The sequence below is a fragment of the Neopelma chrysocephalum genome, unplaced genomic scaffold (genome assembly GCF_003984885.1).
Source record: "Neopelma chrysocephalum unplaced genomic scaffold, ASM398488v2 Primary Assembly neopelma1_99, whole genome shotgun sequence".
In the NCBI taxonomy this organism is placed as follows: domain Eukaryota; kingdom Metazoa; phylum Chordata; class Aves; order Passeriformes; family Pipridae; genus Neopelma; species Neopelma chrysocephalum.
In genome coordinates this window covers 97341-124284 of record NW_020897762.1, presented here as the reverse complement: position 1 = coordinate 124284, position 26944 = coordinate 97341, and the positions used below count along the sequence as shown (strand labels likewise).

At 43.6% G+C, this 26944-nt stretch overlaps 1 protein-coding gene and 1 long non-coding RNA gene across 9 annotated transcripts in view; one reads left to right on the top strand and one right to left on the bottom strand.

Annotated features, from left to right (window-relative positions):
• CHGB (chromogranin B) overlaps nucleotides 1–26944 on the bottom strand; it is a 61412-nt gene that overhangs the window by 13068 nt on the left and 21400 nt on the right. For 2 of the 5 annotated variants that reach the window (XM_027694927.1, XM_027694924.1), the window contains exon 1: nucleotides 9199–9744. The exons of the other annotated variants lie outside the window; for them this stretch is intronic. Coding sequence is in view for 1 of the 2 variants with exons in the window: in XM_027694924.1 (XP_027550725.1) it covers nucleotides 9199–9277 (79 nt within the window). In the remaining variant the exon portion in view is untranslated. Of the gene's footprint in view, nucleotides 1–9198; nucleotides 9745–26944 lie in introns of those variants that run through there. 5 annotated transcript variants of the gene reach the window in all.
• On the top strand, nucleotides 12406–23159 carry LOC113973161. 4 transcript variants are annotated; one of them, XR_003536158.1, is made up of 4 exons: nucleotides 12406–12789; nucleotides 17955–18042; nucleotides 18733–18900; nucleotides 20951–20966. It is a non-coding gene; the product is annotated as an uncharacterized LOC113973161 (long non-coding RNA). The 4 variants fall into 4 exon arrangements; XR_003536159.1 differs by lacking the exons at nucleotides 18733–18900; nucleotides 20951–20966 and adding an exon at nucleotides 21988–23159; XR_003536157.1 differs by lacking the exon at nucleotides 18733–18900 and having other exon boundaries at nucleotides 20951–21078.

Below are 26944 nucleotides of genomic sequence, written 5' to 3'. Positions count from 1 at the left end.
CCATCACACACACCCACTGGAGAGGGAACAGGCTCAGCTGGATCTCATCCACACTGGATCCAAACACGGGCCAGTGAAGCAGAAGGGACAACCCTCCAGGGGTGCATGTGCCCACACACATGCCAAATCTCTTACATGCCTCCACAGTGAAAGCCTCTCTTTAGTATCAAAAACTTTCTTCAAAGGAAATCTAAAGAATTTACAGTGTATTTCTGCTTCAGAACCAGAAGAACCTTAAAAGTTCAGTGCAACTCTTCTTGAGTCGTCTTTCTTGGTCTTCTTTAAAAAAGCAGCAGATTTTTGCTCACTTGTAACCCTCTTGTCTTCCACGCAGGATCCTTCTAGCTCCAGTTCTTCAGTAATATATCTATGCCACAGAAATAAGGTTAAATATTATATGGACAGACTAAAAAGAGGTTTAAAATCTGTCTATGAGACCTGTCATAACTGTTAAGGGATATGAAAAATACACACACAGACTGCTGTGGTCTTCTGGAGAAAGCCCTGTGCTAGCTAATATAAATCTTAAGGGCCTCTGGATACACTCACAGGCTAAAGAACCTGTAAATGTATCACCAGAATAAAAAAACCCAAAACACACAAAACCAAACATCAAACACAAAAGGAAGCCAAACCCAAAACAAAGGCAAGAGAGGGTAGACCAAGTATAAACACAACCATTTCCCCAACATCCCAGGTTTTCCACATGAACATCTTCACATATGCTGCTCACACACACCTATTTCCACCCCCCCAGCCATTCCTCCCTCAGTGTTTGTTAGCTCAGATGGCAGAAAACTAGATTATGCTGCAATACAAAAATAAGTACATAAACAAAAAGCACCCTTCAGGGCATAGGGAACAAAGGACAATTTTTCCATACTGCACTGTCATCATGATTGCCTCCAAAAAGCAGTGCCACTTCCAAGGTCCTTCCCTGATAGCAGCTCACTGACCTTGCTTGCTCCAGGCAGTAAATGCAACTTAGCTCTTGCAATTACACTGGGAATTACCACGGGAAAGATGGCATCGATGTGAAACAACGTGCACATTTCCTCCTGTAAGAGAAGGCTGGAATTTGCCTAATACTGTTGCACCGCTGGGATTTTTAGTCACGAGACTCTTCATTTTGCCAGTGCTGCCCCTTCTAACCTGATCTGCTGCCAGAAGATGATCTGCTGGAGTCCTAATCAAAACCTACCACTCCAGATGAACCAACCACCAAGCTAAAATGCAGCAGGGGCCTAAGAAGCCCTTACATGATTACTCATGGCTTTATAAATTTGGCTATGACTTAATCTTCTCCTAGTCTCAGCTATAATGAAACTGCCTTGCTGACAACAGAAGCCACCTCCACAGTCCCAGGTGCCTCCTCCTCTACAAGAGGGGAAGTAAGGGCACCCCAACACCCTCCTCACCAGACAAGTCCTGGACAATGAACAGTCCCCAAAAGCCGACAACATGTCTCTCTGGCCTGGCTTTTGGATGCTTGGCATCACCACAGGACTGGAGTTCCCAGGCAGTTGATACCCAGAGAGCATCCTGAGAGCGCTGGAACCTCTCACCCTACAGCCTGGGCACAGCTGAGCTGCACACAGAGGTGCTCCCCCCAAAAAACTCCTCCACAGAACAACCCCTGCCCAACCACCCCTGCATTTTTTTTTTTAAGTATGCAATTAATCACACTGGTAACCTCATGGTAAAGTTCGGGGCTTGTGCAGTAGAATGTAAAACAGGATAGAAATTTCTTTCAGTAAGCAAAAAAAAGCCGACTTAAGCCCTCATATTTTGAGTACTGCTTCTCATTAAGCAAAAATGACTTTAACAGTTGCCTTTGCACCACAAATAATTTCATTTAGGCAATTAAATTGCCCCATTCAGTGTTTCTGTCTGCATTTTGTCAACTATATATGTTCCATTTAATATTTAAAGACTGGGGTGCTAGTCTGGCTTACTTAGTAATTAATTTCTTTAAATATTTATAGCACTTTGACTCTCAGCAAGGGTTCTGTTTTGTAAGAACAATATTGTTCTGTTGTTGATAGCATCATGGAAATTTCAGAGGCAAATTTCTATTTCGTAAAATAAAAACATATAGATTTCTGCAACAGACTGTAATTATTTCAAAGTAAAGGTTTTATTACTGAACGATATATGTACTGAAAAAAAATAAATCCAATTATGCCCTTGCACATAATTCCAGACTGAAAACACAGTGCTGAGAGATCTATTTCATGACAGCCATACTCACACAGCAAAAGGAATTGCCAAAGAAATTTTCCATCACCTCCTTTTTAATCCCCACTGGCACTAAGAACAGAAATCCAGCTGCAAAAAGGCCCTATGAAAGAGAGAGCAAAACCTACAAAATGCAAGAGAAGATTTTGCTACCATCTCTTCCCCGTAGAATATAATATTTTTCTTTTGCATACCCTGATTTTAAGACTTTTAGGCTCTTTGTGTGAAATGCTGTGTGCTTATAAAAAAGGCTTAAGAGGCTTAAGCTTAAAGGCAGCCTTAGGAAATGAAAATACCTGGAAGATACTCTGTCAGTGTAAATTTGTCTAGTAACCCTCAGGGTGGAAAGGTGATGCAAACATGAAAATCAGAAAAAGAGACCACGAAAGACACTCTACTACCCTGGATATGAGAAAGAGGAAGCCACAGTGGGTGGTTTTGCCAACTCTCATGTGAGGCATACTGAGCTTGCAAAGTGTCATGTCCCGGCTTTGGGAAAAAAACAGTTTCCACATGCCTTGTCCTCCTCCAGGCAGATTCAAGCTGGGTGGCTGCCTCAGGGGGAAAATTCAGGCTCAAATGGGGCAAGTGTGGCAAAATCACACTGGGAACAAAGTTAAGAGGATACCTCCTTTCAAGGTTAGGAGCACCCAAGGCTGACTAAGCAGTGCATATGGATGACTGACCCACCCAGGCTGAGTAGCTCTAAGGACAATCAGGGGTGTCAAGAGTGCCTGCTGCACTCAAATGCTAAAGTTTGGACTTTATCAGCTTCACTTCATTCCCCTCGTGGCAGGCTGGGGGCTGACACCATCTCCTCTCATCAAGCACTAGCACTCTGTGGAAGTGGGAACAGGAAGGAAGTGGCACAGAAATCAGTCTGATCCTTGTCCAGCACACCACTGCATTTTGAGTGCCTCACTGCTGCCTTTGGTAAGATTCCTCCAGCCTTCAAAATAGCAGTCTGTATCTCCTCATCCCAGAACATTTTTTTCTCAGTGATTCACGTGCCCTAAGTCTATTCTTGAACACTAGACAAGCAGCATTAACATTCCCAGAGACAGAAACCCAGACACGGGACTTGTCTACACATACACACGTTTCTCATCACTACATGTGGAACTCGACTTGTGGGCACCTCTTTCTGCTTTACAGCATCAACATCTCAAGCCTAAGATCAGCCTTTCCTTTCTCCTGAGTGAGAACACAGATCACAGAAATAAGCCACCCCTAAATACAAAACAAAGCAACTCCTCTATACACCCAGCTATCCCATGGAGGAAAGAAGTGTTTTAAAAGAACACATAAGCAGTTATCCTATGGCTGCCTTTGGCCGTGTCCTCACTCTCTCAGCCTCCAGCCCATGCCCAGAGCAGTGATGCTCTCTCAGGGACCAGCCAAACCCAGGGAGAAATGAGGAGATAAGGATGCAAACACAAGCTGGCCTCACAGAACACATGCTGAGCTGCTTGTTAAACAGGTGGCCTGGCCCACAGACACAAAACCTCTATTATTATTTCAACCTCTAATTGCAGCCTTCTAAGAGGAGTTGCTGTTAGACAAAGATGTAAGTTTATATGTCCTGCCCTCTCACTCTTTCTCTGAAGCTCCTAGATACCAAAAACAAGCTGCTGGGAACTTAGAACCAACCAATTAGTGAAAGGTACACTGAAAATGTCTTGCAGGGCATAGCATCCCCACCTTAGTATCTGTAATCACAGAATCATCCTGCTTCTCTGGCTGGGAGGTGCTGGTTTTAGCACTCATTTAGCAGCATTTCTGGCTCATGTACTGTATCTTACCCAGAAATGCAGACAATGCTGGATAGTGTCACCTGCCCTAAGGCTGACTGACATTTCCCATTACAAGAACCTACTTTCTAGGGCGAGTGAAAGTTTGTTCAGCTTGAACTGAGGGTAAAATTTTCCATGACAGATGTTCTTTCATTATAAGACTTTCCCTCTCAATTCATAGCACCTGCAAACAAATAGGCCATTGCAAAGGCAATTTAAATAAAGGTTTGACCTTCCAGCCATGAGTTTTCTGGCTTTGGTTAGCTCCAGCTACTGTTTTAATCACATCTTATTATTTTATGCTCTGTGTGTTATGTATGTGCCAGATTTTACTTTTAAGGAAGAAATGCTGACATATGTTGTTGCCTAATAGATGTGTGTGGGAAAACAGTCATTAGGGAAAGCCTACAGAATAGGGTATTTTTAAAATGAACTTCTGTATTGTGGGAAAACATATGCCCCACACAAAATCACCAATGCTCAATAGACACATTTATACAGGATGTATACTGCCCGTCATACACCGAATTTAACAACCATATGTCCCGAAATATCCAGGCATACCAAAACACCTCAAACTCCTCGGGGAAAATCCTCCACTGCTGTAAATGGCCCTGTCTCCACTCACTTCACTGACACCTGCTGAGGACCTGCTTCAGCCCCTGCCTGTTGCAGGATCTCAGCTCTCTCCCTGGCTGCCTTTGGGCTCCAGGACTGGGTAGGTCGTTGGCATGAATCAGCACCTCCCACCGGCAGCTGTGTGGGAGGGGAAAATAAAAATTCTGTTGGAGTAAGCATCAGAGAGGCCATTGATACCAAACATTCTCGAGAAGCTCTCAGCTGAGGAAAGTGGGGAATGACTTAATAGCAGGAGTCATCAAGGATGACAAAAGGAGTTTGGATCAGGCATTTATGTATTCTGGGAACAGAGGCAGCACTCACAGCCTGCCAGACCTAGCCCAAAGATGAGCCCCAAGGCAACTCAGGTGTCTGGTGTGCATGGGCAGAGGGCTTTGTGCCTGCAGCAGCATGAGTCACCTCTCTGAGACACTTGAAGGATACTGGTCCAGCTCAGGTGGAAAATACCCAATCCAAAGTGCACACATCTCTAACAGACCTTGGGTGGGATTTGGATCTGGGCTGTGCATCAGGGAAATCCCTGGGAAAAGGCTGTCAAGTCCTCACCATGTCCTGTGCTCCTCCTACTTGGCAATGACAGATCAATTTTGGCCTTGCTTGTCATATACCCTATGGGACTGATGTTATTCCCCATCTTCTACTTCACTTACACATTTCACTTGAAGATCTTGAGGGGTCTTGTACACCCACAGCCCTAAAAGGTGTTGTAGGTTTTCAGGTGGTGTCCTAAGCCAGGCTCAGAGCTGGTCCTTTGCTGTGAGCCTCGAACAAGCAGAAGGAAAAAAAACCCCTGGATTTGTTCTGCAATGTAAGCTACAAAATGTCTTTGCAAAAGCAGCCTCCACACACTACCAGAGCACACAGGGGGATGAACAGAGGTGACAGCAGCTGGCTTTGGCAGTGGAGATGGGAACCATCAGTGCTGGGGAGGCCAGCAAGTTGTGGAGGTAGAGTGAGTTCCCCATCTAGAACACTGTCCAGCTTAAGTCCATCAGAGCCTCTTTCCTCAGGAGGATCACAAACGGAAAAACATTCCCTGGAAGGAAAGCAAAGGAATCAAGAGTCCCTGCCCTTCCTCCTCTTGAGCCACAGCAGCATTATTTAGGGAAAGCTGGGAAAATTCCCACCTACAGGTCTTGAAGCAGGCAAGAAGCAGAAGGGCAGGGGGGCACTGGAAGTGCATGGGACCACCCTGCTGGGCAGCTCTGCTCAGCCAGTCCTGCTGAGCAGCAAATTGTGCTTGTCCTAGAGCAGGGGAAAGACAGCAACTTAGAGGGATGTTTTCTTTGCACAAAGGGGCAACTTGCAGGACACCTTGACCGGTGTGCACACAGCACAGGCATCGACTGGCAGGGGAGTTTCAGGGAGACTATAACTTCAGGTGCATGTTTCTGCCTGGCAGCTAAATGTTCAGTGGTTACAGCTGAGTCTGCTTTTGAAAGCTGAACCAAAGCAGCTCATGGTGGTGGAGCATGTTTGGGTACAACGCGGTCCAGCACCACCTGGTTTCCTCGCCTTCAGGAAAACAGATTATTTCCTGCCTTATATACTGCAGTGGAGAAGAAAAATAAAATGATGGGGTGGGTCAGAGAAGCAAACAAAGTGAATGGAGAGAACCCAACAGCAAAGGGCCTCTGAGAAGATGACTTGTGCTCTGATTAAGCACTGAAACCATAGAAGCATAAAAGCTAAGTTAAGGGCAAGCCAGAGAGAGAGGAAAGCACTTCACTCCTCAGGAAAAAACCTCAGTTTCCCAGAGATTATTGCACAGGCTGGGGAGAAATGGACAGAACACGGGACACTTCTGTGAGGGCTTTGTACCACTCTTGGCACTTCACGTGCAAAAAGACTGTCTTTTTACCTCGAAGAAGCCAAGGATGGTCATACCTCCAGGACACTGGAAGTGAGCAGCACACAAAACTGCAGGCACTCCTGACTGCAAGGGGTGCAAACTTTTCAAAAGACTGCATGCTTCATTAGCACAGAGCTTACCATGTCCTCTGCAAGATGCCAGCCAAGATTTGTAGATATGAGTCATAATCCAGATTTTTCAGCTGCATCCAGTCTGTTCTGCCTACGTTGGTCTTTAAAATTGAACAGTTTCACGCTCTCCTCTGCCAGTATCTATCTTCATGCTCTTTCAGCAGCCATCACCCATTCTTTATTTTGTCATTGCTTGCATCTCACTACCTAAAGGGTTCAAGAGTAATGAGTCCTCTTATCTCTTTTCTTGCTGCTCCAGAAATTTCTAATGAGAAAACTGGGATGTCAAAGGCAGTGGCTGTGCAGCCCCAAGAGCCCAGAGGAGCTGAAGCAGAAGAACGAGCTCACAGGAGGTGCCTCCCCTCCCCTCTGGCCCCTGGTGTGCAGAGAAGCAGCATGATCCCCCCACAGAGGGACCCCAGATTAACTTCCTGCGTGGACATGCCTCTTCCAAAGAAAGATTGCCTCATTTTGCCATCATTTAAAACACTTAATGACAAATTTACAGCTATTCCCTTGAATGTTTTTATATCTCATTCAAAAAGGGGATAAAATTATGGCAGCTCAGGTTAATCAGGCTTCAGGAGGAGCACCCTGTGTACACCCCAAAGAGGGGCTCCAGGCAGACACCTCACATTTGTTACGAGTGGGGAAAACCAAGTCTGTCTCTAGAGCTAATCTGGAGTCAGACTAGAGTCAATCAGGGCTTCTTTTCTCTTCCATCAAAACCCAGTAGGTATCTCTGAAATGTGAGTAGCAGCAGGACTCGCCTAAAGAACAGGAACTTCGTATTTTGCTGCAAGCTTTCTTTGTGGAAATTGCACATCTTTGGTCTTTTTTTAAGAAAATTCTGAATAGGAGACTAGATGGTTTCAAAGCTAACCCAAACCACAGACCAATTCATCACTAAACCAAATACAGGAACCAAAGGGATTCAGATGCAGACCTCTGATTTCTCAATCTCTCTCTTCCCGGGAGGTTATTTCCCTTAAAACGGCAGTTAAAGGGTTTTGCACAGCAACTAATTTAACTGTGTGGAACAGTATAAATGCTGGCAAAAAGTTAAAAGCAACACCATCTGATTCACACTGAAGACCTTCCTTCCTCCCTGTCCATCCTTAGCAATAGCTCCCTGTATCTGTCAGTATTAATGCCCTTGTAGCTGTGACAGATCTGTGGTGGTTAAGCAATGTGAGCTGGCAGGGAGAGGCCAGAAGTGTTACTGTAATTACTAATAGCACACTCAGGAGTATGTTTGCTTTTTCCAGCTGTATCTAGTTGGTAATACCAACTAGTTGGTATTACCTTTATCTGTAGTTTTTGCCTGCAGGATGCTTTCATCTGGATTCTGACCCACCAGCACCTGTGGATTTATTTGCTGCCACAGAACTGATGCTGCATTCTCATCTCAACTCTTTTTTTTCCCCAAGCACCATTAACTTGAGTAGCAGGGGAGCAGCCGAGGGTCTGCTTCAATATTTTGTGTGCCCTCCAGCACATGTACAGCACCTCTGCCATAAAAGCAAGCAAGCAAAACACCAAGTGGAACCACCAAGAAGCCAGATGTATCAGTTCCATGATGATTCAAGGACAGGAAACTAAACCAGGCAGTTCCAGTATAAATCTATTTGCAAAGAGACTTCGCACCAAGTCCTAAGACCTTGGCCATAACTTGCAGCCAGCTGGGCCAGCAGGGCCTCTTCCTGTTCTGATTAAAGTCAACAGCCAAATTTCCATTGCCTTTGCTGGAAACACCTGCAGACCACAGCTGCTGTGCCAATCTGCCAGGGGCAGCAAGGCAGGAACAGCAGCCCTGTGTGAAACCGAAGCAGGGAATCTGATGTGCATGAACACCAAAACCCATCCTGATATCTGGCCAGTGCAGAAAGGGAACTGATGAGAGGGCTCAGCAACTGGGCTGGCAAGGTAAGGGCTGTCTCCAAACTGAAATGCTGAAGATCAAATACTAAAACTGGTGCAAGCAGTGTGGCTGTACTGGAGTAACCATGTTAGCCGGGAACCTTAACGTTGACCTTGGAGACCCTGACTGTCCATCCTTTCTTCTTTGCCCATATGCTGTCACCTTAAGCACATCCCTTCCTCTTGCACTCTGTGCTTCCTTGATCACATCCACACTGGAGAATGACCTCCTCAGTCAGCAAGCAACATCACTACAGCAAACCTCTCTTTCAGGGGACAAGCCAGTGGGTGGAAAATAAGCACAAAGACATTTGTCTGCCTGGCAGAGGGAGCAAGGCAGCAAAGAAGCCACTGAGCAAGGAGGCCACCAAGAGAGAGACCTCAAGTGGCTGTGTGTGGGTTCATTGTTCTGTTGCTGACTGATGTCAGCCTTCTTGGACTCAGAGAGATCTGTTTTATTTTAAAGGGAACATTCCTCCAGGGATCTCATTAGCACCATCATGAAAGACAGGAACTGAAGGTTGTTGGAGGGGTGGTAGTAAAAAGTGTTGCCATAGAACATGCTCAGAAGCTGTATTTTCTCTTTCTCATGCACGTACACACTTTTTCTCTTGGAAAAGCTCACCTGCATTGCAGTCATGATCTGTGGGATCATATGCCTGTAGGTAAACACATACAGCTAACAGGCACTCCAGTGGAGGCATACATGTTACAGTATCAGCCAGGAACAGAATAAAATGTTAAGCTTCCCTCTCTAGGTCCGGGGCATACCATGCTAAGTTCATTCAAACAGTCTGTTATAATCAACAACACTTGGACACCCATGCCTGCACAGGGAATGAATTTGGGCAGGGCCACGATTCAGCTGGGGTAGGGATGTAGGTCAGCTTAAAAGCCTGGTAGATTTAAATTATCACGTTTGATGTCCCAGCAACAAACACTGTATCATCCATCCCAATTAGTGACACATCCCAAGCAGTTACATGAGGACCATGAGTGCTCCTTGTGCAGTGCTGCCCTGCAGAGAACAAGGTGGCAAGGTCTGCTCCAGGTGAACCCCTCCATGGAGTGTCTGGTGTTGAAGGTGATGCCAGGAGAAGAGTGTCTTTCTAAGGAAGTCACCTCTTTTTAGAGTGAAAGCAAAGCTCCAACAACAGAAACAAACCACTGTCTTGCTCACTGCTCGTGTGACACATCAGGGCTATGTTCTGCCTGTGTTTGTTTCAAGAGGAATTGGAGGATGTCATCTGAGAGCCCAGGTGTTCTCTTTCTGTCTTCCAACAAGACTCCTCCTTCAGCTGGCTTCGAAAAACAGGCAGAAGGGGGGTGGTTTGGAAAGATCTTGCACCCGTCTCTGTTCAAGACCAACTGTGCCATTTGCAGGCAACGTGATGCATATTTAGTTCCATCCCGGTTTGCCAGCTCTGAAATCTTCTGTGACAGACACCGTGAGGCAGCCTCGTAAGTTGGATCCGTTCTCCCTGGTTGTTTTTTGCAATACATCTTGTAGAAGTCATCAAGAGATTTCCTGATACTGGGGTCTTCAGCACCGTCACGTTCGTACATCCATGAGAGCGCAGCATCATCAGGTTCCGTGGGCTCACACAGCCCTGCTTTTGGATAACATCTCATGTTTGCCTTCTCAGAGCCTTCAGCAGAAAAGCCTGCAGGAACTGCAGATGATAGATTGCTCTCTCCTGCAAGCATATGATCAATGAAAATCATTAGTCACCAGGTCATCCCTGTGGCAAAATCTCTTTCTGTCCCCCTCCCACTGCAGTCTGGCAAAAAGGCTCTTTGCACCACCGAGCTAAGTATTGCTCTAAACGTGGCTGGACTGCTAGGGAGGTTTGCTGCATGGATTGATATAGGATGGACTGTATTTGGGGATCTCACAGTTGTCCCAGCCTTGACACTCTGCAGTGACTGAACCTAATTGGTGGTACAAACCTCCTGGCTCCTCTCAGTCATACTTCCAAAGAGGTAGTAATTCGGATCTACCGCAGCTGACCCATGGGTTTGCCGCTGAAGCAGTTCTGCATCTCTTTCAGTTTTCTCCCCTCATCCCTGTGTCTAATCCTTCCCTTTTCATAGTTCTCAACTTAAGTCCTACAGCACAATGTGCAATCCTGTCCTCTAGCTTTCGGTCAGATCTACAGCCTCCAAACCAACGCTGTTACAGCAACTGCACGGAGTTTCAGAATGCAGACTGAAAAGGGGGACCCTGTGCTTCCGCAGAAGTCCCACTTTTGCAGCCCTGCTGCACTAAATGTTCTCCCCACACCCTGAAAGAATTTTTATAGATAAAATTCACGTAAAGGCTGAGGACTCATTCTTGCCTAGCTCTTCTCCCCCTTCCTTGCTGACCCACATCTCTAGATAACAGTCAGGGCTGTGGCTTTCTTCTGCTTCAATGCAATCCAGGCGGATGCTTTGTACTTGCACATGATTAACACACATAGCAGAGACACAATACAGCAGAACAGAGACACTCGGCAATGACAAGACCAGGATGGTCAGCACACTTCTAGGAAGGAAGAGCCTCCATAAAGATACCCTGAACTGGGCTCTGGTACCCAGGTAACGCCTCTAACGTCACTGTCATCTCCAAGCCCTCTGCGCCAGACTGTTTGCCAAGCACCTGACTCACCGACAAGGAAATTTTCCAGGGCTCAGCCAGAGGTTGCACAGCCTTGTCATCTGCAAGTTACATAAGCAAGATGCAGGGAATCAGAAAATAGCTTGGTCTTTTCTAATTCTGCAAAATATGAAGTAGAGTGCAGTCCTTCATTTTGGTAAGAGACGATGTTCAAAGGAAATCTCAGTGTGTGGCAGAAGGCTGTTCTTTCCCTCCTGGTACACAAACAGCTACCCTTCCCTTCCTGAGCAGAGATTCATTAAAATGAAATTCAGATGTCTGTGTAGCCATACTGTACATGGTCTCTTTCTTTCTCTCCCTACTTCCTATCTTTGATCTTTCACTTCCATTTCACTTTATTTCTCATTATGCAATTTTAAATAGAACTTCTCCTCTTCTTGCAATGTGTCACTTCCAATGCAGTACAAAGAAAAGCTTAGTGGCCCTCTTTTAACAATGATATATGCCATAAGAATGGCAAATCAAAGAACAGATCCATTTTTCCTCGATAATCTCTCAGCCTTGGTGCCTATGCTAAGCTAGAACTGAAGCCTCATGCATCTCTGATAATTGAATCAAATGGCATTTGCACTCAAGAGTCCTGTGGCAATTGTAAACCCCTGTGTTGTCTTCTTGCTACTTCTTGCTCACAGCCACATTTTGTAAAAGAGCAGCAGCTGCCTCCAGCTACAAGTCTCAAGCCTACATGACCAGGGTAAGAGAAAAATTCCTCTTGGTTTCATGTTGTCAGGGGAGACCTTTGCAATGCTGCTCTGCCTTTCTCCCGCGATCTTAGTTCGGCTATTAGGAAAAATTTCTTCGTGGAAAGGGTTCTCAAATATTGAAACAGGCTGCCCAGGGAAGTGGTTGAGTCACCATCCCTGGAGGTATTTAAACAATGTGTAGATGTGCCACTTGAATACACGGTTTACTGGTGGGCTTGGCATTATGAGGTTTATGGTTGGATTCAATGATCTTAGAGGTTTTTTCCAACTGAAACGATTCTACTCTATTTTATTCTAAAGCCAGTATGGCCTATAGAGCAGACACCCTCTGTTGAAGCACAATCACTGAAGAAAAGACCAGTAAGTATTTCAGGGGTATATTTTGAGGATTGATTCATCACAACATACTCAATTATTATTGGGAGAACAGTTTTCTTTCAGTTACTATTCAAATTTATGTATTTCTGTTTTCCAGCAGTAGACCCTATCCTCTCAATGGATTACTTTTCCAGCAAAGCCTCCTTAAGGCAAGACATCCAACAGGGTTGGATGCCCCAACCCTGGCAGTGTTCAAAGCCAGGCTGGATAAGGCCTTGAGCAACCTGGTCTAGTGGGAGGTGTCCCTGCACATAGCAGGGGTTTGGAACTACGTAGTGTTTAAGGTCCATACCAATCCCTTAACATTCCATGATTCTACGTTTCTGTGACATAAAAGGCTTGGATGTAAAATTCCCACAAGCAATCTATATCTCACAAAGCTGCACCTTTCCTCAGCTTTCCTGACAATTTCCCAATATGTTCTCCAACTATGTGCCAAGACTGACCTTTTCCCCCCTAAGAGGTATCAGTTAAGGTAGAGAACCCTACTCAACACCCTCCAAAGAGCTGACACTGCTGTTGAAACCTGAATGATTCATAAAGCACAGGGAACAAGCACAGTAGCTGGATGCCTGCAGGGTCCAGAAAGAGCTTCTCATCTGGGGCACATGTATAGCACACAAGCACACATTGTAGGCCAGCAAATGTGCTGCTAAAGGCAAAGACAGCACTCAATTAATCAATCCCTTTGCCTCTCCATGCACCTGCACCCCTCAAGAAAACTGGGATTCCCTGATAACGCACAACGTTGCTGCAAAACTTAGACCTCTCTGGTCATCTCTCAGCAGCAGGAAAAATATAGTTTTGTAAATTCTTTTGTAAAATACCTCCATGGTGAACTGAACAACACAGCTGTCACACACCCCTGTCCTGGCTTGGCCCAACACCTACAGAAGTCAATGCAAAGATGAGCAGGGCTCAAAACTCTCTCTCTGTTTGCCTGTAATAGAATTTAATCACCAGAGCATCTGGCTCATTATTTTTAGCTATTTTCACACAATTATACTACTAAGCAATAAAGGGGGGAAAAAAAACAACAGAAAAGCTCCAAGAAACTGAAACAGGTCATTATTCATATCTCTATTTCACTCTCACATGATAGATAATCATCAGTAAGAAAGTGTATTATTTCATCTGCACTTCCACTCCATGCTAATTGAAGTCCAGCATTTGCACCTTATTAGTAAAAGACCTGGGGGTGGATAAAAGGGTATTCTTCTGTTCATAAACCTGCTGATGAAAATTTAAAAGCTCCATCTGGTACAAGCACATAACCCCACTGCCTGAAGCACAGAACCAAATCCTGCTTTGGGCCTGGGCCACTTTCAGTAATGCAACAATTCTGCCGTATTGTTATTTGCACTTATACAAAAGCAGCTCACGTAGTTGTCTGAGTTTCTGTATAACTGTGTTCATGCACATACAGTCAGACTGTAAAATAAGATATCCTTTAAACAGCAGTGTCACTGCTGGCTTTCTGGGGAAAGAAATCCCTCTAATTCAGGTGGGCAGTGATCCCTGCAGCTGCTTCACTAGAGCTGGTGTTGCTGTGATGTCTGTCTCTACCCCTTGCAGGGGCTTAGCTGGATGCCAGCAGCTGAAATTCTGTTACATCTGTAGCTGGATTTGTACAAGCCTCCTACTCTCTCCTACTGTCTGCCTGCCTTCCCAGGAACCCTGAGTGTGTGGTTCCCCTCCCACCCAGTACATAATAGGATGAGGGACTGAGAGATTTATATTGTAGACCTGACCACAGGAGAGCTAAAGCACAGTGGTTTGTCATCAGCAGTTCTGTGAAAAGGGCAATTAGTTGCTTGGTTTGGGCTGGAATCATTTGCCCTATGTCTTAGGAATGACTCCTTGCGTAGACGGAGCTTGAGTCCAAACCCATCAAAATGAATGCCAATCCTATACCCATACAGAGCTGCTCTGGTGCTCTCAGGTGTTGGACACTACTGGAGCAGCCATGCTCAGTAAGGCAGCAAACCCCATCTCTAAATGGTTCAGCCCTTGGCTTCTTTCAGCCATTTGACTGACCACACTCTGTGGATAACATGGAGCCAGGGCTGAATTTCTCTGTGTGCCTCCATTGTGTCACCCTAAACAAGGACCAAGAAAACTATGAGAATGAGAAAAGCAAATAATTTTTTTGAACTAAGTTAATCTGAAGACATAAAAATAGCCTTTATATTCATGGTAGTGACTGAAGTTCAAGCCGATGTTGACTAGATGATGCTAGAGCACATCCCTGTGTTGTAAAGTCAATGATCACAGAATCAGAGAATCAATTAGGTTGGAAAAGACCTCTGAGATCATTGAGTCCAACCTATGACAGAACACCACAATGTTAACTAGACTATGGCACTGAGTGCCATGTCCAGTCTTTCTTAAAACACCTCCAGTGACAGTGACTCCACCACCTCCCTGGGCAGCACATTCCAATGTCTATTCACCCCTTCTGTGAGGAAATTCTTCCTGGTGTCCAACCTAAACCTCATCCTGTTGCTGGTTGCCTGGGAATACAGGCTGACCCCGACCTGGCCACAACCTCTTTCAGGTAGTTGTAGAGAGTGATGAGGTCTCCCCTGAGCCTCCCCCTCTCCAGGCTGAACAACCCCAGCTCCCTCAGCTGCTCCTCATAGGACTTGTTCTCCAGACCCTTCACCAGCTTAATTGACCTTCTCTGGACTTGCTCCAGTACCTCAATGTCCTTCCTGAATTGAGGGGCCCAGAATTGGATAAAGGATTCGAGATGTGGCCTCACCAGTGCTGAGTACAGGGGAAGAATCGCTCCCTGGTCCTGTTGGCCACACTGTTCCTGACACAGGCCAGGTGCCATTGACCTTCTTGGCCACCTGGGCACACTGCTGGCTCATGTTCAGCCTGCTGTCAACCAGCACTCTCAGGTCCTTTTCTGCTGGACCACTTTCCAGACACTCTTCCCCCAACCTGCAGCGCTGCATGGGGTTGTTGTGGCCAAAGTATAGGACCTGGCACTTGGCCTTGTTGAACCTCATACTGTTGGCCTTGGCCAATCTATCCAGCTTGTCCAGATCTCCCTGCAGAGCCTTCCTGCCCTCCAGCAGATCAATACTCCTACACAACTTGGTGTTTACTGAGGGCACACTCGATCCCCTCATCCAGATCATCAGTAAAGATAACAAACAGGACTGGGCCCAACACTGATCCCTGGGGGACACCACCAGTGACCAGACATCAAATGGATGCAGCACCATTCACCTCCACTCTCTGGGTCCTTCCATTAGCCAGTTCCTAACCCAGAGGAGGGTGCACCGGCACAAGCCATAGGCTGCCAACTTCTCCAGGAGAATGCCATGGGAGATGGTGTCAATGGCTTTGCTGAAGTCCACGCAGACTGCATCCACAGCCTTTCCCTCATCCACTAGGTGGGTCCTGCAGTCATAAAAGGAGATCAGGTTGGTCAAGCAGAACCTGCCTTTCCTAAATCCCTGCTGGCTGGGCCTGATACCCTGGTTGTCCTGCATGTGATTACACTCAAGATGATCTGCTCCATAACCTTGTCGGGTACCAAGGTCAGGCCAATAGGCCTGTAGTTCCCCAGATCCTCCTTCCAACCCTTCTTGTGGATGGGCATCACACTGGCCAACTTCCAGTCATCTAGGACTTCCTCAATTAGCCAGGACTGATGCAGCTTAGCGAGCTCTTCTGTCAGCTCCCTCAGCACCCTAGGATGGGTCCCATTTGGTCCCATAGACTTATGAGCATCTAAGTGGCTCAGCAGGTCACTAACTACCTCCTCCTGTATCACAGGGGGTCTATTCTGCTCTCCATCCCTGCTTCCAGCTCAGGGGGCCAGCTGCCTTGAGGATAACCAACCTTTCTGTTAAAAGACTGAGGCAAAGAAGGCATTAAGTACCTCAGCCTTTTCTTCATCTTTGGTGACCATATCCCCCTTCACGTCCAATAAAGAATGGAGGTTTCCCTTGGCCCTCCTCACCAATTTTGCCCCTAACTCTGGCATGTCACCCCTAAGCTCATCCCTAGCAAGCCTGGTCTCACCCCCTATGTTCTAGTTGGGGAGACAAACTCCAGCTATGGACTCAGATGTCAGAGCTTAAAATACTGTCTTACCCAAGGCACCGCCATGATTTTATGCCAAGAGATCACAGACATAAACCTTCCATCAGAGAGGAAGACAAGAAGACTCTGTCAGTCACAAAATCAGCCACTTCTTGCCCTGGACTGACACCTGTACCTGAGGTTCTTTCTACCCATGAGTCTTCTCTCCACTGTGACTTGTTAACAGCTAAAAGTCAACACATTCCCAACATCCACAGGCAATGATATCCAGAAGAGTCATACAAGAAGCATAAAAGTTATCCTTTGTTTTGATCAGTGGTACCCATCCCTTTTTTAGAGGGCCATGCAGAAGTTCTCACAGATTGTATTATTTCTCTTTTGTCATCAACCTGCCAGGATGTACCTGGGGTGACTGCAATCATCCGCAAATAAGAAAGGGTCTTTATATATTTGTGGTTGCTATGAAGTGCTAAAACAAGTAAACACAGATGCCCTCCTTGAGAATTGCTACAGCCCTGTCACTACTCCTAGAAAATCCCTTCTTGTTTCTCCATCAGTCATGTCCATATGGCATGGGAAAGCTCAAGCAGAGGTGATACTACTTGGGCTTGAGCAGAGCTCCCAACTGACACCGAATCTGTGCCAAATTACATGATTTCTGGGATGCATCTGTCTCCATGAGAGGCAAGGACAAGTCCCATATCACAGCTGAACTCCCTACATGCCCATGCACCTCACAATGACATATGTTGAGCACTTGAGACAGCTAATGTAGAGAAAAGTTTTTTTTTTCTTTTCTTTCCACCTGGCTGATTTCCAGTGAGAGTGCACGTATCATCATGGTAATGCAATTCCCCTCTGTTCAGGGAAGAAAGAAGAAATTTAGGAAGAATTTGGCAGGAGCTCATTCTCCCCCAGTCTCACACAGAATGTTAGCCTGCCAGTTATTGCACACCTAAGTACTCAGACATTGCAAAGCTAGACGTTTTGGGACAAAATTTTACTGCCCTTGCTTGCATTAATAACATTTCCAGTAAATGCAACAGTTAAAAACCCAAGTATGAACTGCTGATTACATCCCTTTATGTGAACTGGAATATGTTTGCACTGTATGACTTCTATTACTACATTTCAATTGGAATAGCACCAAAAAGACAAGTATCAAGAAAACAAGTATCATGCACAAACATGCACCACTCTGAGTAAATGACAGATGCTAAAGCCTCTGTTGTACAGTATTGAAGAATTGTGGCAGAGATCACAATTTCTCTCCACACCCCTCTGCCTTGCAGAAAACAGCTGTTGTCTTCCTGTGCAAAGGAAAAATGAAATTTTCAATGACATTATAATTCAAAATGACTGTTATAAGCAGGGAAAATTTACTCCTTGAGGGTATTTAAATTGTGAACTGAAAGTGAAAACAAGAACATAATAAGTCTTGCTACTTTGCTGCCTCCCTGATGACACACCAACTGGCTTTCTCCTGTCATAATACGCAGTAGAATGTAGCTCACAAGATCGTACCTGTGAGACTCTGCTTTACACATGACATAACCTGCAATATTCTTCATCCACCAGCCCACAGGAAAGGCACATGTGTCTCATTGCTGAGAGCTGGCCAGGAGCTCTGCAAATGTTGGCTGCTCTATCAGGATAATTGGAGAAGGTAAGGGTGGGCAAAAAGCAGCAAGAAGGGAAGGAAGAGGCTGGAGGAATTTGGGGATTGGAGTAGAAAAACGGAGACAGCAACAGAGGAATTGCACTGGGTAGAGCTCAGTACTGAGTCAGGTTCCCTGCTTTTTTGTTCTGTCTGCTGCACATTTAGGGTGTGAAAAGTTGGGGGGGGAGTTAATTGGTACGGAATAAGACGTAAGCAGTTATTTTAGGGAAGCATAAAAACTCTTCCCTTTCAGTCTAACTCCCGTAGGAATTCGAAATTCGAGAAAAATAAAAAGGCTGGCAAGTGGTAAAGTGCTTTTGAAATGCAATATGCAGGCATAGTGCATTCCCCTAGACACTCTTCCAAATGTCACACTTGGTATTAATCTCTGCCCTGCTCTGGGAGCTCAAATCCGATGCCTGCTGTGCCATACTTTTAAGACAGCTGGAAAACTCAGCTAAATGAAACCTTTCAGAGAACGCACTGAACACACCGGATTTAATAAACCAAAGAGAAAGTCAGCTACAATATGAACTACAAATTAACACTCCTTACTTGCTGAGAGTCAAGAGATAAACACCACTGTCATCTCATAAGTCTGTCTCTAAGCAACCAAGCCCCACAGTCCAGGGCAATAGGAATGGGCAGAAGAAGCAGCAGCATCATAAACACCAGCACTTACAGCTGCCCCATAAGCCTGATGATGATACATCCTCAACCAGGCCCCAGACCAATGGGCACTGGATGTAACTGTCCGTGAACAGCTGCTGTAAGTGCAACAGCATACAGGAACTTCTCTCATTGCAAAGATCCCAGAGATGGGCAGCAACGCAACTGTGGTGCCTGAGATTTTATTTTTACAAGGTAAATTATTCCCTTGGAACTCATAATCATTCTAAAAACAGAAGTAGCAAAGTTAAGAACTCTTCAAATAGGTATATTTAGAGTGGTTTAATTTACATGATTCTGTAGCCAGTAAAAAAATCCTAAAGCATCCTATTTGTCTCAAATTGTGATTTTAAAAAAGTTGCTTAAGATCTGAGGTTAAAGATTCTATTATCAAGAGTAACCTTTCTCTGAAGCATAAATAATAATTGAAAAATGTTTATGCAGCTGAAAACATTAACTGTCAATTAAAGTTATTATCCAGCAGATAAGGGCATCAAGGGGCCTTATTAAACTGCTACTATCTGCTGCTTTCCTCTTACATGCAATGTCTTGGGAACTCAGCCAGACTCACCTTGTCTGTGTAACACCAAAGGCACCAATTTCCAAAAGGAAACTCTGCTAAGGCTTTTTGAACTAATTGCTCAGCTTCTAATTAGGCATTAGGAGAGCACAGAGAAGTGACTGTAAGAACAGCACCAGGCAAGTTCATATGCACAGACACAGCAATGCTGTGCTAGACCATCCTCTCCTCAGCCACAGCCAGACATCTCAGCGGGCTTTCAATTTTTGACAGACAGGATCCAACACAAGCATTCCCAAGCCAGGCCTCTGCCTTCTCTGTTGGGGAAAGTAAGAACAATCCACTCATGTCAAGTCCCTTACAACCATGACCACAGCATCACTCTGCCCACAGGGAGGACTCACCACTTGGATCAGATTTGACCCCTGTCCTCCTGTGAGCAGGCAGAAGCCTTTAAATAAAATGACTGATTTTTCCTTCTTTTAATCTGTAACTTCCAGTATTGCCTTTTTTATACATGGAAGGTTCTAATTTAGCCCCAGATCATATTTGTCTTTAAGCTTATCCTATTTCAGAATAAAAGCAAAAGTCTGGTGCTTGAAACTGGGGATAAACAATCCTGCCTGCCTTGATTTTCACTATTTAAGATTTGTAAAGAATTTTATTGAGGAAATCTGTGTTCTATGGTGCCTGAAGAAGCTTTCCCACTTTATTTACATTGCACAGCTGAAGCAAATGGTAGTTGTTTCTGTTTACATTTTTTCCTGCCTAAAATTTGGAAATTCCAGTCTTGTCTATCCTCTTTTTTTCCCCCAGCTGATTATTTATAGAGAGTTAGCTTTTCATGAACTGCTGGCTTTCTGGCACATGAAGCACTTCCTAGGGAACCCTATTAAACTAAGAGGGATGAAATTTTTATTCAGCCCCTCAGTTTGGTTACTAGCTTGTTAACCCCAGAATCTGGAAAAGGATTTTTTATGCCAACCTCTTGAGCTAAGAGCTGAGAAAGTCCTTGGGAACCGAGTCATCTGAGGAGATGTAGAGAGGAAGAGGGGTTGATGAAAAGACAATTTTCTTCATAGTTCTAAGGTAAAGGGAGAAATCCTTCCTGTTTCTGGCAGGACACACAAAGAAAAAATACTGCACTTTTAGAGATTTTGTTGATGTGGCCATTCAGAACTGATGAAGTTGTGAGCTGAAACTAAAAGCAGGCTTGAAAATCTATCTGGATGAGAATCAGTGATCATAGACAAGTCTAGCAAAAAAAATCTGGAAGAGTTATTAAATCCCATTCTTTGGGCCTTAATGAACCCTCTGCTAGAGGTAAGAATAGGACTCAACAGGCAGTGCACTGTATGCTGCAAACACCCACTTTTGAGGATGGGGCTGAAATAAAGAGAGGGGAACCACCACTTACCGTGAAATATTCAGTAATGGCCACTGACAATGACAGGAAGCAGCCACAGATCACAAGTATTACTAAGACAATATCACTCTATTCGCAATTATTAAAAAAGAAAAGAAAATCCAAAGCAATATCCTTTCTTGATACACGAAACACTTTGTCTTTCATTCAGTTACACGTTTTCAGAAAGCAAGAGGACCAACAATCTTCAGCTGATGCCTTTAGCAGGAGTAGGAATAAGCAGACAGCTCTCACTGGAGATCAACTGCTCAAGTCTCAAACCACTTTACAAAAATTCTACCTTCTGCATCTCCTTGCAGAGTGGCATGCATGACAGTTTGCCTGGAAAAAACTCCCAGAATATGATGCTATTCATTCAGCTAAAATAGAAGAGGAAGAGCCTGCCATGACAGTGTTTCTTTAATGAGAAGAACAGACTAGAAGACCAACATATTGCATAAAAATTAGCAAAATATTAGCTTTATTTAAAGATTGTGTGAACTTGGAAAGGGAGATGGCGTGGGGTGTTGTTCAGTGTACACCGCGTTCCCTTGCCATCACAGCACTTGGAAGTCCAATTCATTACAAAGTTAGCACCCACAAACATAAATATAGTTTCCATTGAAGAGATTCACAGGCATTTCAGCTCTGCTTCCAACCAGTTATGCACAACTGTGGACACAAGTGACATGAGAATCATAGGCAGAAGTGCAGTTTTTGACCAAGAAAATACTGCAAAGCAAGGTATTTTGTAAGCATCCCTCTTGACTTGTAGGTAAACTTATACTACTCGTAAATACTTTTGAGAAGAAAACAGTTATGACCTATAACAGTCTCAGTCATGTTCACGGGAGGCCCTGCACTTGGAAACCTAAATCCTGATGTGGAGTTGATGCCTGGGTACCACAGATCACCTACTGTAAAACAGCTGCTGTGGGGAAGAGAAAATGCTCTAAAACCTATGGAGGCAGGAAACTGAGTCACATAAGGCAGAAGAAGGTGCAGGTTGGCTGAAACACAACTTCCTCCCAATTCTTTACCCCCTCTAACCTGCACACCAGTGTGTCTCTTAGTCAAATGCATCTGTGGGAGTTTGTTAACTTTCTACCAACTTATTATTTAGGTTGACATCCCAAATCAGTGGATTGATTTTTCAGGAGCGCTGAATACACAGATGCTCTTACCAAATTTAAAAGAAGACATAGAGATTTTAGCTCTTTGGAAAACAATGTTATCTAAGCTTTAACTTTACCAATTCTTCAGCAGCAGATCACTGGAAGTTGTACAACAGAACAACAAGAGAGGTACCTCTTGGTTCTCAGATTTTAAGGTCCTGATCTTTCATTTTTTGTCTAAGGCCAAAAGTACAAGTGTGGGAATACTACAAGAAATGCTTACAGATGGACTGATTCTCTCTAGATGGGATTGAAACAGCTGAACATGTGCAGTCTGTACTTCTGCAGATCAGAGGTCTTTACCTCCAGTCAGGATTGATCTTACATGAAGAACAACAGAGGAACACTTGGAGTGTTTCCTGAATTTACTTGCAACAAGATGATCTGAAAATAGTGCTTCTTGTCTGTGTCATGCTCCTGAAAATATGCTTCATGTCAGACAAACACAGAAAGGCTTGCTCTTGTTTAAGAAGTAGGAATAGGAAAAAAACCACAAAGAAATAATCTTAAAAAGCACAGGCCAATAGCAGGTACAAAGGTAAAGAAAACTACTGATATTCTGGTGAAGATCTGAAGGTAGAGAGAGGCATTTTCCCAGTCTCCCTGCAGGCCTGATGTGACCACATGCATGGAACAGGCTGTGCAGGGGTGTGCCAGCCCGGAGTGCCTTGGCACAGAAAGAGCAGACCTACATCTCTGTCCTCTCCATAGCCCTGCTGTGTGGGCTGTGAGATCACACAGCTTGGGGCTTTTTTTTCTTCTGAATTACCAGAGGAAGCTTGTGCATCAGACACCCATCAGAAAATGAAAAAACAGACTCAAAAATAAGAATGGAAGCAAGATACCAATCTTCACCTATGAGTTTTCCACAGGCTAATAAACGAAACATCCTCACATTGAAAAAATCAGAGTGTCAGATATATCAGTCATCAAGAAAATTTTCAAGGGACAGAAAATGCAAACCGAACAGATTACAATAAGAAGCAAGCAAGATATACAAGTTTAATAACTTAGAGATATTTTTTCATCACTAGCCTCTGACATTTTGGCTTGCCACTCTGAAAGTACACTGAATAAACATTCAAGACATCTAATTTTCCTGCAGTATTATTTAAAATGAAATAATGAATAGGAAGATTATTGGACTAAAGCAATAAGCACATTTATAGACCATTCACAAATGCTGGAGGCTTGAGAACCACAAGGGCTTTTTCTTAATTATGTACATGCTGTTTAGGGAATCACTGAAAATCTCTTCCATCAGAACTAGCTTGATGGAAAACTAGGTTTTGAACAGAAGTCTTCTGCCATTAATCAGTCAGCTTTCTGCAGTCTGTCACTACTAAACCAAGCACCTGAAAACTGAAATTGGAAATGGTTATAATGTAAGGAGTGCATTGGGAGTGAATCCTCAGGCCCTTAGTAGGCTGCAATCCCCTACCAAACTTTCCTTAGGTGGTGTCATGGCTGTGGTACTTTATATGCCTCTGAACAGATTAAGAAAACCTGAAGTGCAGAGGAGAAGGGAAAAAGTCCTTAAAAAGCAGTATGACTTTAAAAGCTACAAAGAAGAAAAATCACTGAGCAAGCAACTAGAGCAGCCTCCGTTCCTATCTCCTCACTTTGACCTCTCAGCCAGTCACGAGAAAGGCTTGGCAATGCAGGCATTTCCCTGCTATAATTCAGCTTTGCCCTCAAAGGCCAAACAGTAAAAGGTTTCAGTCACTCCAGACTCGTCTGCACCCCTCTAACTGGCTGTGTAGCCTACTAGTCCCGCTTTTAAAGAAAACTTCTTAGCCAAGAGCAGATTTGGGTGCACTCAAACCTCTCAGTTCTGCCCCAAATCAAACATTTCACCCGAATTAATTGTGGGCACAACTCTGGATAAACTATGAAGGCACGTGAGAGCCCAAATCCTGTTTACAAAACAAACAAAATAAAACTCCATGTTGACCATCCTATATTATTATCCCACAGCAATTCTGCACCAATGTGGCTCTCTTGAGAGGCTGCACACATTCTGTCAGGAAAGAGCCTGGTGCTGTGTGTGAAGCACTTCCTTGTAGTTTTTAGTAACACCTTCAACTACTGACGAACAGTTCCTGCAACCACCCAATTGTTCACCACACTTTTATGTCACAGATGTTTTTAAGCCACACAAGAGATATTAAGATCTTGCATTGCCACACATAGTTTGAAAACATCTCATAATGTTCACAAACACTTGTGGAGAGAAACATTAATTCATTCCTGCAAAATAAGGTGAATAGAAGGACAGATAAACCAGAGAGAGTCATGGCAATTCAAATGTTCCTTTATTAGAGGAAACATTTTACACCCACCTTAGGCCATAAGATTGCCTAACTGAAAATACCTACTTCATTCAAAAATAATCATGCAAGTAGAAGGATAGGGAAAGAGACAAAACTTTAAAAAACGTAATCCATCTGGTATTCAAATGTATAAATGCAATATATAAATATTAAACAATATAAATAAAAACAGTAAAGAACAACACACCAACTATTTTTCAAGGTGATGTGTTTGTATGACTTCTAACAGAGTAGTGAGATGAATTATGCTCATGTTTGTTTAGAACTTGTTCTCTGATTATGGGCTAGAGAGACTACAGAAACAGATAGACAGATATGGGGAAACACCAGCAAGCCCAGAATTTGCAGCTGATTGATCAGATTCCCAAAATTGCATGGCTTTTCTTTCAAATGTGAAGCGACCAAGGTAACTGGGGCATTTAGCAATCCCCATTGCTCTTCTGTCATCTGAATGAGAATAGAGGTGCAACCACTTGCAACTGCTCCTCTCTCCAAAACAGTATCAGAGGGGGAAAAAAACCAAGAAATAAAAATTATGAAAATAAACATGAGTAAAGCTGAACAAATGAGCAATTAACAGATAAAAGAGAGTCCAGACAATCAGATGCTACAGCACAGGTGCTAAATGCATGAAAATTATGATCCTAAAGAACATACATATGTTCCTAAAGAACATCCTAAAGAAACCAACCCAGCTTACCAGGCATGCAACCAGGAGTCCCCAGTTAGATGGGTTTAAAGGTATCCCTGGACTAGTGATGGGGATTCTTTAAGAAACAAAAAATTCTTTCAATATGGTGGCCTTGCTCAAATTTGGGAGCTTTTTGTCTCTAATCTCAACTAGTGAAGACACCTGAGCATTTGGGATGTACATTTTAAGGAGTAGGGGGAAGGACAACATGCTTCCGGATATTGTTCTACTTGTTGAGAAAGGTTCTGGCCCATGTAAAAAAAATTTGAAAAGAGAACGTTTTGGACTGAGTCTACACTGAAATGGAAGGTAGAGGTGTATATAAATTAAACCCCACTAGGGTGGTATTTAGTTACTTTCAGTTCTTGGGGAGCCAGTTAACCAGACAAGGTGCCAGAGCCATTACAAAGTGGAAACTGAAACAAGGGGCAAAATGGTTACAGAAACCTGAAAACTTGGTTTCATTAACAAAGTATCTTTAAATCCATGTAGCTCATCATTCCTAGGTAAGCAAAATCAATCCAGGCCCTGAAATTGTTCAGGGACTGTCTGGAACCAGGTAAGTTTTCCAAATCCATGTGCACATCCTGAACTTCTAGACTATTTCTCAGTGATGGAGAAAGGAGGGTTAACACCACCTAAAATTTGGCATGACAGAGCTGTGCAAATCTTGATCGACCATGTCTACTTATAGTCAAATTATAATGTGGCTAAAATTAATACAGAAAATTTAAGATAATTTTGATCAAACTGTGAAACTCACTCATACCAGCAATGGAAACATCTGCCAACTGCTATGAAATTTAATTTTTCACAGAGGTGTTTGAACAATGAAAATTCACACACAGAGTAACATTTCCTCTTCTTTTAAAAATGTCAATGAATTAATGACAAGTCACTACTGATTAGCACTCCTGGTAAACATTAATACAAACATAACTAATCATATTAATATAGCCATTCACCTACTCAAAGAAAAAAGCAAATATTTAACATAGTGAACGCCTTAAAATTGACATTTTTATTCAATGACAATTGGATAGTATGATATGCGTATGATATAAAACAGACCCTTAACAGTGAAGGTAGATTCCATTTTTCAAATAAAATGGGAAGTTTACCACTGATCAACTCCCTATATCTGAACTGGAGATATTCCTGACAGCTGTGTTCCAGTACAAGCTAAAGTCTCCTGGTTCTTATTTGATGTTGGTTGGTGGGTGGGATTTGACAGTCCAGATAAATTAGCAGATCATACATTGGGGTAATTTTTTTAAAACTATTTTTAATCCCTGAAGTTCATGATCAGCTCAAGAATTTTGTTTTAGGAGGCCTAAACAAAAAATAATTCAAACAGATTGGATTCTGTAACTGTAGTAAATACATCTGTGTTATTTATAAATAAAATAGGGAATTCTGAAACAAAGGCTTCAGTGAACATTTTCAGCTCAAGTTTCGGGATTGGTCTTCAAAGGCTACTTAATAGAGTTTTTTTAGATCAAATGTGGACAACATGAGGATGCAAGTAGTGAATTTGTATTCCACTACCTAGACAACCTGCTTCATTAATCTCTTTCATTTTCTCACAAGCCATCTGCAAGGCCTCAGTACCTTTGCAACAGAGGACACTCCTGCACGGTGTGTAGACACTTGAGCCTCTTAAAGAAGGTACACAAACAAGAGCATATCAGAAAATGCTCATATTAAAAAATGACATGGACATTATTAACTTGCAAAAAAGGTGGCTATGTACATTTCCCATTAATTAAATTAAGTCAGGAACAGCTGTCAGAAAATAAAATTGACTTTTCGGGGGATCCCTCAACTCTGAGGGTTTAAAACTGGTACGTTCATAGCACAGGAGATTTTTATTTTCTCCACTCTACAAACAAATCCACTTTCCACTTCCACATTTTTCCTCTTGGGCACATTCACTGCTGAAGGTTAATCGTGACTCCTAAGACAACAAGAGATATATGTGACGCTTCCTTTAGTTGAAAAAATGTTTAATGCATTAAAGGTACAAAAAATGCTGGTGCCCTTGAGTAAGCAATTGAATCAGGATAAAATAAAGGTCACTGAGAATTAAAATAAAACAAATATCCGTCTGTCTGT